Source organism: Magnolia sinica, chromosome 11, assembly GCF_029962835.1.
Source record: "Magnolia sinica isolate HGM2019 chromosome 11, MsV1, whole genome shotgun sequence".
Lineage (NCBI taxonomy): Eukaryota > Viridiplantae > Streptophyta > Magnoliopsida > Magnoliales > Magnoliaceae > Magnolia > Magnolia sinica.
In genome coordinates, this window is record NC_080583.1 from 1225545 (window position 1) to 1237729 (window position 12185).

Consider the following 12185-nt stretch of genomic DNA (forward strand, 5'->3'; position numbering starts at 1 on the left):
AAGTTGAATTTGGGCTTTTGGTCGATTTTGTTTCAACCATCCGTTACATATAAAGTGGGGTAAACTACATTTTTTCCTGCCGATAGGTTCATCCACACCATATCCATTTAGATAGACGGTTGAGATCAACGAGTGTGGGCCCCGTGCAAGTCGAAAGTCCTGCGAGCTACATTTGATAGAGTATCTCCCGCGAGTCACTTGACTTTTGTTCGTTTTAAAAAAATGCATCATTGCTTTTTCCTTGGAGTGGGCCCCAAGAATCTGAGGCGAAAGTCCAAAATGCCCTTCGAGATTGAGATGGGAACGCGCACTTCTCTTGTCGCTTTTGCTTCGTTTTTTTTTTTTTCAAAAGAAAAGGAAAGAGGCTCTCGTCGTTTTTATGTCATCTGAACAGTAGCTTGTGAAAAGACGAAAGTACCTTTCCCTTTTTTGAAAACCCACGAACAACTTTTCTCTGAATAACCAGCTTTAGGAGGGTAGTTTTCGACAATTCGCATCTCGTTTGTAATTATCACACGGTGTCGACTCCACGTGGAGTCAGGATCTTCTCACGCTCCACCTTGTCATCCTTATCAAATCTAATCCCTTCAACAGGATATTTCCTTAAGACTATTAAATTTCTACAAATGTTAGGAAAATTAATTTCTCATGTAGACCACACGTAAATTTGAAAATTTTAGAATGGTTTTTCATCATTTTCTATAATTTGGATTTGATCATATTTATTTTAGTCTCAGTCTATAATCATTGGGTTTTAAACCAGATGAACGGCTTGGATTTTATATAAAATATACGTGGGCACCAAAATAGGTCGACATCACCAATATATTGGGGGACTCGAATCGCTTTGCTAACTTTGCGGGTGGGTGCTGTTTTCACCCTTTAAGTTGCTAGTTTCATACCTATGGAGTACTTTGCAGATGGAACTAGCATTTTTAGAGGGTGCTTTTATGCTATGGGAAGATGCGATGGAGTACTTACAAAATGCATACGTGGCATAAAAGTAATAGAATTAAACCGCCTAAATTACGGTCAACAGTTCAAAAGTATTATTGCCAAAAATTACGGTTATTTGATTATCTGACTTTCAGATTGGTGGACATTTATTGGACGGTTAAATGGAAAATATCCAGTGTCTCATCTTAAAACAAGTGACTAGAATCAGAGGTTAGGGTTGTTCAACCAATCTGATTTAACTGGGAAACAATGGGCTCCATAACTTATAATCGGTTGTGTGAAATTTCTTAGTGCCTGCATATAAAGTGACATACGAAGCCAGAGTATCAAAGAAATCCGCTTGAGCCCTTGAGAAATAATGTAAATCATGTGATAAACGGAAATTTCTTGTTGGGCTGCATTGTGATTGAGCCGTATCATCAGCGACTGTTGCATTAAATGCTGACAATAACGACGTGGCCATATCACAATGAAAGCAAATAGTAAATTCCTGTTTGGTACAAACAGAAGATCCGAACTCCTTGAGAAATGGGAGCCAACTCACCTAGATGATTGAAGGCTCACCATTAAAGACCTCTTAGGTCTGTTGTAATATCTATTTTACATGCAATCTATTAGTAAGGTCTCACAGACATGGATTAAGGGAAAAACAAATATCTGCCTGATCTTGTCAAGGTTAGCCTCTGCTTAGGTTGTACTATGTTGAGTGAGGCCAGGTGTTCGCCTAACCTGCAGATTGGTTGAACGGCAAGATGCTGTTTTTATAACCTGACATAAATGAACATGAATTTTCTACCAAAACGTTTTGCAGGAAGTTACCGCAGCATGCTACTTTCTGATCATGAGATCCAAGACAGACATCGATTTCCAACCGAAACCTTTCCAGGAAGCTTGGTAAGGCCACCATAATGATTATGAGAAATTCACCCATCCATTTCATTTTAAGACATGCTACCACAAATGAGTTAGATTCAAGAATCAAGTGGCGCACATCACAGGAAAAAGTAGGAATTGAATGAGCATCATTGATACATTGATATGCCCACATAACTCTAGAACGAGGCTAAGGGTTTTTGTATTTTCAATTCATCTCAGTAGAAATGAAGTTAGAAACGGTTTAGATGTCATATAGACGTCAAGGAAGAGCCCAAGCCGGATCCATTGGTAGGCGTTTATTTAGTCATTTTTCCCTCTTATGTGGCCCACTTGTATTGAATCAGGTTCATTTTTTAAAATGAGCTCTCCAAACGGATGGACCGGTGAATTTCTGGCTGCATTTTTAACGTGACGTTAACAGCCGCCTTCATTTACATCACGCTCAGGTCACTTTTCATGAAAAAAAACATTACATTTGTGGGATCCATTATGATATATTATCTTATCAATACTGTTCATTCCTTTAGCCAACTCATTTTAGGGCATGATCCGAAAAATGAAAAAGATCCAAAACTTAAGTGGACCACACCATGGGAAATAATGGGAATTGAGCTCCTACCATTGAAAGCTTTTGAGGGCCCTGCAAGTTTTTGTTATCAAGCTGATATTTTTTTCCCTTTATCCGTGGTTCCGTGACCTTATGAACAGGTTGGATGACAAATAAACATCAACGTGGGCACTAGTAGAAAATAGTTTTCAACTGTCTTTACAATCATTGTTTCTTAAAGTGTGGTCCATTGGACCTTTGGATTTGCCTCATTTTTTGAACTCATTTACTGAAATTTTCTGTTAAAATGGTTGGATGGTGTGGATAAGTCACATACATCAAGATGGACCCATAAGTTTAAATCAGCAATAAATGGTTCTTGTATACTGATTTTCAAGATGCAATTCGAGGCTAAGTTAGTCATAATTACTTATTTACCGTATATTTACTATGAAAATAAAAAATCAAACAGTCCCTTGCAGGAATTACATGATCTCCGGCCCCTACGCAGTTATATTTTACAGGTGTATGAAAACTGGACCGTTCATATGTTTGGGAATTATTTTGGATGGGCCACAGGCTGAGAATCACATCGATTAGATTATTGTAGCAGCCAAATGGAGGGCGGACTTTTGTCCATTTTAGTTTGGCAGTACTCAGTTCGACTTTTTCTGTCCTCCCTTGTAATCCGCACAAGTGTTCCAATTTGGTGGCTGGGATCATCTAAACCGCGTGGATTTCTAGAAGACAAAACCATAAGTGGGCCCAACAAATTAAAGGTTTGGATTTTGTACACGCAATGCGTGTACGGAGGTTGAGAACATGTTCACGTTCTCACATGATGATAGTTGCCTGTTGATAGTTAAAAGCTTAGAAAATGGGAGCGGATTAGGTGAGACTCCGGCCTTACCCAAGACGGTGCAGCCTTTTCTGTGGGGCCCACATTGATATATATATTTTGTATCCACGCCGTTCATCACATTTTACAGATTATTTCAGTGCATGATCCTAAAATTGAAGTAGATCCAATTGTCGAGTGGACCATACCATTGGAAACAGTAGTGATTGACTATTAATGGGCCACAAAAGTTTTAGATCAAACTCATATTTGTTTTTCTCTTCAGATGGAAAAACGGATGAATATGATGGATACAAAATAGATAAAACAAGGTGGGCCCCACGGTAAGGGCCCCACCGTATTGGGTGAGGTTGGGTCTCACCCAATCCGCTCCCTCAGAAAATTATACACGTGGCATATATTAACTCAAATCGAACCGTCCAAATTGTGAAAACCATCGTATACAGACTACCGTCGAAAGATCAGATGGATCGAATCCCTCTAATTAATTGGAATACGTTCGTTGAATTTTATCCATTGAATGTTTTCATTCTGGCCGTCCATGGAATTTCCAGCCATCAGCCAGTTAGGAAATGAACTTAAGTTGCCTACACTCAGCAAGAGTATGAAAAACTTCTCAACTACAAAACCACATTAATTATTTTCCTCAATCGTCTACTGATAAGTCACAGTACGAAGGGCTAAGATCTTCGGACAACCTGCTTCCTGCATGGCAGCATCGTCGTTGGGTCCCATCGAAGAGGTCTGAATCATCAAATGATGGGGCTACCTGTTTAACTGTTCCACTTAACAGCAGATACCTGATGGAGGAATCACGTGGTCCCGCGGTGTACCGTTATTTTTTTCCTTTGAGCAGCAGGTATACCTGTGCCCGGGGCAGTGTGGAACCATCAGGGATGTCCTTGATAAATCCACTCCGTCCATATGTTTTGAAAGACTAAAACAGGACAGGAACCTGAAAATCAGGAATATATAAAATTCAAGTGGGCCACACCAACGTAATAGTGGAAACATAAGCGAAAGCATCCACGGTTGAAACCTTCCTAGAGTTAGAGGTGTACAAGAGTTAAACCAAGTTGAGCTTGGCACAACTCGACTCAGCTCAACCACTTGCTGACCCAACTCAAACTCAACTAACATCTGTCCTAAGCTTGATTGGCCAGCTTTGCTTGGTTAGGTTAGCAGTTCGAGCTGAGTTCGGGCCTCGGCGACATTTTCTTGAATACATATAGTGCACCTTCAGTTTTTCACATAATGTAAAGCAGCAACATTGGTTTACAAATATTTCATCAAACACTTATTAGTCAACATTAAAAATTAAGATACAGAGGTATTTGTTTCATGTCCATACCTTCCTCGCCTCCAGTTGACCCTCAGATGAGTAATTTCACAAAACACTTGTCAAGCAACATCAATATCAAAATAACTAAGTCATGGAACTAGTTTGAACCGAGTTCGAATTGGGTCAAGCTCGGCCAAGCTCAAACTCATTTCGAAATTTTTTTGAGCTCAAAAAACCAACTCAACTAGGCTTAAACTCAATTTCAAACCAAATTGAATCAAACTTTTTTAAGTTGAGTTGAGCAAGTTAAGCGAGCTAACTTTGTTCATGTATAACTCTAACCATAATGCTTATATGTCATCCAAATTATTCATAAGATTATTACTACTCTGCAAATAGGTTAGCCCCACGTAAGGATCACTTTGTGAAAAATTCATCTCAATATACCCATCAGGTGGGCCACAACATAGAAACCAATTTCTAGACATTGATTTTTTTTATTTTTATTTTTGAAAGATAACGAGACTTGCATTAAAAGAAAGGAAAAAAACAAAAACAAAAGCAGCAGCCGGTACTGCTGAGATAGCAGACAAAGGCTACATGCCAAGAAACAAAAAGCCTTCAGGATTCAACATGGGTAGCCCATTCAATAATTAGTGATTTAGCTCTACATAACACCCAAGCCGTAGAATTTGAAGAATCTTGATAACATTTGCCGTTTCTTTCCGCCCAAACGCACCACCAAATGACAAGAAAGGTCATTCTCCACAACATGGACCGACTCTTTCCAAGCTTCACCCTATGCCAATCCATAAATAGGGAGGAGACGGTGTTAGGAGGACACCAACTGAGAACGAAATGGACCCGAAAATCAGTCCAAATGGAAGAAATGAAGGAACAGTGGAGCAGCAGATGGTCCACCGATTCCTCCACCTTCGTGCGGCACAAACAAATGTTCACTAAACATATCCTTCTCTTCCTAAGACTATCCACCGTCAGAATTCTAGCCATTGATAGATAACAAAATAACGCGTAGTCCTCCTAAGATTTGAATCTGGTTGATTTTTGTGGCACACGTCCGCACCTAAGGTGATCAAATCCGCTCCCAGTTAAACGAGAGACCTCCCATTTCGTAGTTACGGCGGTGTTGTGGACCCCGACCCGGACCTGTACCCGGATTTAAAACGACCAAAGCTCCTCATGTCTGAACCTATACCGGCAACGTTCCAACAGGCTAGGTCCATCTGCTCTCTCCTTCTGCCCCACCCTGCAACGTGCAAATTACAAAGTGAGAGATCTCACCGTACATTAAATCAATATCTATCTAGCTTTATCATGGACGGTTGTGATCTCGATCAGTGACATTCCTTCAATGCCTACCACTATTTAGAGCTTTTAAACGAGCGGTCTGATGATCATGAGGTGGTGGGCAGAATGGGGCGCGGTTTGGGTGGATCCTTGGATTCACCGAGGTCGGTGGATCCCGAACTGTGGGGCCCACTGTGATGTACGTGCCTTAAATCCACACGGTCCATACATTTATAAAGCTCTTTTTGAGACATGATACCCATAAATGAAGCAGATCCAAATCTAAGGTGAACCAGTAAACAGTAGTGATTGATACTTACCATTAAAAACTTAATAAGGGCCACCAGAATGTTTCATCTAAAACTTGTGTCCCGTGAGAAGTTTGTAACGGTCAATTACCACTGTTTCCAGTATAATGGTCCACCTGAGATTTGTCTCTGTTTCATTTTCGGTATCATACCTTAAAATGAGCTTTGGAAATTGATGTACGGCGCAGATATAAGACAAATACATCACAGTGGGCCCCACAGTCAGGGATCCCACCCACCTCGGTGGTGACGCGGATTGCGTCCTACCCCAACCGGTCTCCAGCTGGGAGCGGGCAGGAGGTTTTTTTCGTTTTTTTCTTATTTACACACGCACACCTGGTGGAATTTCACCACCTATGGTACTCGAACCCTTGACAGGGAGTTGAAACTCCTGATAGTCTACCACCCGGGCAAGAGTAAGGACCCCGGGCAGGAGCTTTGAGTAGCCAGTGATGTATGGGTGTTATCTACACCATCCATCCGTTTTTTCGTATAATTTTAGGTTACAAGCCCCAAAAAAGCTGATCCCAGGTTCAAGTGGGCCACACCACAGGAAGCAGCAGTGATAATGATTCTCACCGTTGAATCTTATCTAGGGTCCACCGTGATGTTTATTTGCCAACCTATTCGTAAAGTTACGTAGACTTGACGAAGAGAAAACAAATTTTTTTTTTTCTTCAGTGGCCCCAAAATATTTTCAACGGTAAGAATTTAATCCCCATTTTATAGTCCACTTGAGCCTTGGATATACCTTATTTTCGGGATTATATCGTAAAATGATAGGAAAAAATGGATGGACGGTGTAGATAATACCCATATACAACGGTGGCCACTCAAAGCTTCCGCCCGTTCCCAGATAGAGACGGGCGGACGCGAGGATCACGGACACGTGCCCAACGGAATTCTCTACATCAGCTGTTGTGAGGTCCACTTTAGTTTTGGATCTCGTACATTTTGGACTCTTGTCCAAACGTCATCCCATAAAAAAAACAGGTGGATGGGGTGAATTTCTCACGAACATCACGGTGGCCCATCTAGCTTCCGAGAACAAGAACTTCCTGCAAAAGGGTTTTGTAGGCAACCTGCGTCCGAACTCATGGGCCCACCGTATTTCATGTGTGACATCCACTCCGTTCATCAGGCGGGTCCCTGGCTTCTACGCATCGGCCGGTTTACAACTCAGCTGGGCCATATCGGAGGGAACAATGATGAGGGGACGCCAAATTCCGAGGCCACCATGGTCTCTATATTCCATCCCACCCGTTCACCAGGTGCACCTCACCAGACAATCCAAAACCCATCAAGCCAGGGCAGGCCACATCTGACGAACATAGAAGGTTTAGACATTATGTTACTCTCTTCCCCGCAGCGCAACTCACCTGATCTTTAAATCCAGTTGATTTTTAATATGTACGGTGATCACGAAAAGAATAAACTGATGGACGGATTGGATGTCACACGCACAACACAGTGGGCCCCACAGAACTACGTGCAAGTATCCTGCAAAGAGCCTTACGACAAAACTTCAGTTAAATAATGACAGACTACTATTTTAATACAAAATTCAAACCCATTCCGCGAGTCGCTACACGACAAACGGTGTGGGAACCACTTGGTCCGAAGCCCCCTGCAGCATATGCCGAACCCTCCATGCTCTCGCATCGTCCGCCACGTGGACGGCAACGTTTCCCAGAGAACGAAGACTGGAAGGTCTGGCCTCGTCGACACGGTGGTTAAACCTCAGGTTAAAAACTAACCATGGTTAACTGTTCCCCAGCTTTATTTTTTTTTTTTCCCCTTCAAAAGCGAAGAAGAAGACAGATACTCTCCTCGCCGCCTTAGACGACCATCTATCTTCCCTTACCGGCACCGATACCCGAAACTCCACGGCCCGATATATCGTTCTCCCTTACCGAAATATCGGAATCCGAATCTTCTCCAAGACGTTTCGCGGTTTTCGGCGTCTGAAGAAACGGCACCGAGGATCTAGAATCCCGGATCGTAAATGTCGGTGACCTGAGAGGGTCTCCATTTCTCGTCGATTTCTAGTTCTCCGGCGAGGATCCTGTCGGCGGTGTCAGAAGTCCGGTGATCCTCCGGCAATCGAAGTCGCTGATAGGCGGAATCGTAGGATTCGGTCCGTCGAGTTGGACTGGTAGTTGGAGCTGACTGGCCGCGACTGGTTGCTGGAGCAGGACCGAAACCCCTAAAAATCGCAGATCGAAGAACTTTGGATACGACGGCTGAGAAGCCCTAGAATTTCCAGCGGCGATGTCAGTCGAATTGCACGAATTGGAGAATTCCTCGCCGGTGGCGGCATCGAACGTGACGTCGGCTTCCGGCGATGCGAGCGTCTCGTCTTCTGGTCAGATTGTAGCCACGGCCGCTGCGGCTACTACAACGACGACCACAACGAAGAAGAAGCGGAATCTCCCTGGAATGCCAGGTAGAAAGCGGAACCGATCGTTTAAATTTTAGAATTTTGCAGATCCCGGCGCGGAGCAGAATGAGAATTGTGGGATTTGGGTTCACAGTTTCTGAGTTGTTGCAGATCCGGACGCGGAGGTGATTGCGCTGTCGCCGAAGACACTGATGGCGACGAACCGGTTCGTATGCGAGATCTGCAACAAGGGATTTCAGCGGGATCAGAACCTCCAGCTACATCGGCGGGGCCACAACCTGCCGTGGAAGCTGCGGCAGCGATCGGGGAAGGAGGTGCGGAAGCGAGTGTACGTGTGCCCGGAGCCTTCGTGCGTTCATCACGACCCGTCGCGGGCGCTTGGCGACCTCACCGGCATCAAGAAGCACTTCTGCCGGAAGCATGGCGAGAAGAAGTGGAAGTGCGACAAGTGCTCGAAGAAGTACGCCGTTCAGTCGGACTGGAAAGCGCATTCGAAGACGTGCGGGACCCGCGAGTACCGGTGCGACTGTGGGACCTTGTTCTCCAGGTCTGATTGCCGAATTCTCCCTCTCTTTCCCCTTCCCCTTGAATTCTATGATTTGGGTTTTTCTCATTTCTCCGTTTTCGATTGCAGAAGGGATAGCTTCATCACGCAGAATTCTCCCTTTCTTTCCCCTTTTTCTTGAATTCTATGATTTGGGGTTTTCTCATTTTTCGGTTTTGATTGCAGGAGAGATAGTTTCATCACGCACCGAGCTTTCTGCGATGCATTGGCGGAGGAGAGCGCCAAGGCGCATACAGCGGTTGCAGCTGCTGGTACAGCTACAGCAAATTCCAATTCGGAAGAAGATCCGAAGCTTAAAATTGCTGCTTCTTCTGCTGCTGCTGCTGCGTCTTCTGCTGCTGCTGCTGCTGCTGCTGCAGATGTGGTGTCTGCTGTTTTGCCTATTTCACAGGGAGGTAATTCCCTCTCTATTTATATGGTTCTTTTTTCCTGTAGCGGAGATGGGATTTGTATTTGCTTTTGTATTTTGTGTTGTTTTCCCCCCTAGATGTTTGGTTGGATCTGTTTGTTAAAATAAAAACCCTTCGAGGTCTTGGATTTTTATTGCTTTGGGTTTTGTCTGGTAATGGAAGATTAAAAAAAAAAAGAAGAAGAAAAAAATAGAAAGAGGAGAGAGAGAGAGAGAGAGAGAGAGAGAGAGGGCGAGAAAGAGGTAGAAAAGGGGAAAGAGAGATTGGGTGTGTGCTTTTTAGATGTAGCTCTAAAAGGTCTGAGATGAACTTTCTGAGGAGGCTTTCTTTCGTTTTCTGCAATCGATGAAAGGTAGTAAAGATATGTATAAAGAAATAGAAGAAAAGAGGGAAGATGATTGCTTCTATCTGCTTTTCATATTTTTTTTTTTTAAATGAAGAAAAATTCTACAGAACTTATGCTTTTCCGAGATAAAGATAGTTTCTGTTGTTGGGTGTTCTCTGATTCTGCTTCTCTTTCAGCCGGAGGAATTACAGAGCCTGAAAATCCCGCCCGAATCTTACAGCAGATTCCGATGCCACCACCGGTTGCTGTAATTGGAAGCAGCAGCAGCACCACCACGACTTCCAATGGAAGTAGCAGCAGCAGCAGCATCTTTGCCAGCATCTTCGCCTCTGCCGGCACAGGCAGCGGCAGCAGCTTACAGTCTCAGAGCTCTTCATTCACTGATCTAATCGGGGCCATGACCCGATCGGATCGCACGACGACATCATTGCCAGTTGCGTCTGTGGAGCCTACCTCCCTCTGCCTCTCAACCAACAGCTCTTCCCTGTTTTCACCGCTGGCGACGGCCCAGCAGGACCACCACCGTCGGCAATTCGCTCCTCCCCCTCCGCCCCACATGTCGGCGACCGCCCTGCTGCAGAAGGCCGCCCAAATGGGCGCAGCGGCTACCAACTCCTCCCTCTTCCGAGGCTTCGGGCTCGGGTTATCATCCATGGCGCCGGCGCCTGCCCCGTCTCAACAAGACAGTTTGCAGTGGCACCAGCCAGAGCCAGCGTCGGGCCTTGGCCTCGGGCTCCCCTACAACAGCGTCGGGCTGCCCGAATTCATGATGGGCCAAACGTTGTTCGGTTCCAAACCTGCCACGCTCGATCTCCTCGGCCTGGGGATGGGAGGCGGCGCCGCTGGTGGCGGGCCGCTCTCGGCACTAATAACCTCAATTGGGGGCGGGCTCGACATCGCGGGCTCGTTCGGTGGCGGAAGCTCGCCCGGTAAATCATAGGAGAAGGCCGCAGCAGAGATACAGAAAAGCCCAAACGCCCGACATTGTTTGTAACGTTTCGGGTTTCGGTTTTGGGAGGAGGCTCTGTGCAGGTAAGTCGGAGTAGTGTTGGTAATTACTATTTTTTGCTAGGGGTAGAAATGGTAGATTTTTTGTTGTTAGTAAAATTAGTGTTTTTTTTTTTTTTTTTGAAATTTCCCTTCTTGTTTTTTTTTTAGAAAAATGGGGGAATGGATTTGCAAAGCTTTCCTTCATTTGTTGTTTGCAGAGGTTTAAGAGAGGTATGTACAGTGTAATGAAGAAAAAAGATAGGAAGTAGAGAGAGCCATCGTCAAAGCCGCGTTGGGCTTGTAGCTTTTTATTTTTTAAATATTCCTTAAATGCCCATCTCGATTTTTGATCTGCCCCTCACACATGTACGAGTTCTGGGACGCTTATCAGGTGCATGGGCCATGTTCTAAGAAAACGCCGGCCCACCTATCAGTTTGTCAAACGTGTAAGATGACTGTGGACAGCTGGTTAGGCTTGTCTAGCTGTACGTTCTTTTGTACATGCGTAGTCCACCAAAGGTGTGGACCGCCGGATATTTCTTTTTCAGTACTGATCACCTACCGGTAACAGTACCACAAGTTGTGGTACCAGTGCCTGCTATCTTTCCCGCCAACACAGACATCATTATCATGAAAAGGATAGGCTCCATCATGAAGATCGACCTTCCCTAGAATCGGATTTATCGGCTCAGTAGGTGGGCCATACCAACGGCTATATATTGATTCCAACGTTGTGGCCCACCTGATAATCGGGCCGCCATGGTTTCCCGTTCAGGTCAGCTCCGTGGTGGGGCCTACCGTTTTCATGTTTCTGATTCCTTACAGAAAATGTGGTGTACCACAAGTTGTGGTACAGCCGTAGATGAGCATTTTCACTCCCAGCTATTGTGCAAACGTGTGCGAAGTTGGCACGCGTGGCGCTACTAGGTTTTATGGCCCCGAAGAGTCCCTCTTACCTGGTAAATGCGTGCGGGTATAATTGTAGAGGAGGGCTAAAATCGCAATTGACTGGAAGCACCTGCCATTCTCACTGACCGATAGAAACTTTGATGGGTAAAAAGGATATGGTTGGGACTGTACAATCGGTGTGGTTTCTGAAGCAATGCCCCACGGCGTATGGACGGTCCAGAAGTAGCAAGTACCCACGTGTGCGGTTTCTATTTTGGTCAGTGATGTCCGGGTGGCGGATCGGACGTGAAGGAGGGGTGTGGGGGACGCTTTGAAAGAAAATCCAGGCGACAGCATTGCTGTTGAAAGCTGGTAGATGCTGGTAGCTGTCACGTGGGCTGCATAAGTTCAATGAAAAACGGGTCCCACGTCTCTCTCGATTCATTTT

General features: G+C 44.8%; 1 protein-coding gene across 1 annotated transcript; it reads left to right on the forward strand.

The window, feature by feature from the left end:
* The first annotated feature begins 7962 nt into the window (after window positions 1-7962).
* Window positions 7963-11184, forward strand: LOC131218524 (zinc finger protein GAI-ASSOCIATED FACTOR 1-like). The gene is made up of 4 exons (XM_058213108.1): window positions 7963-8583; window positions 8689-9085; window positions 9269-9498; window positions 10036-11184. Exons 1-4 carry the CDS (start codon window positions 8409-8411, stop codon window positions 10797-10799), a joined length of 1566 nt encoding a protein of 521 aa, XP_058069091.1. The 5' UTR covers window positions 7963-8408; the 3' UTR covers window positions 10800-11184.
* Window positions 11185-12185: the final 1001 nt, after the last annotated feature.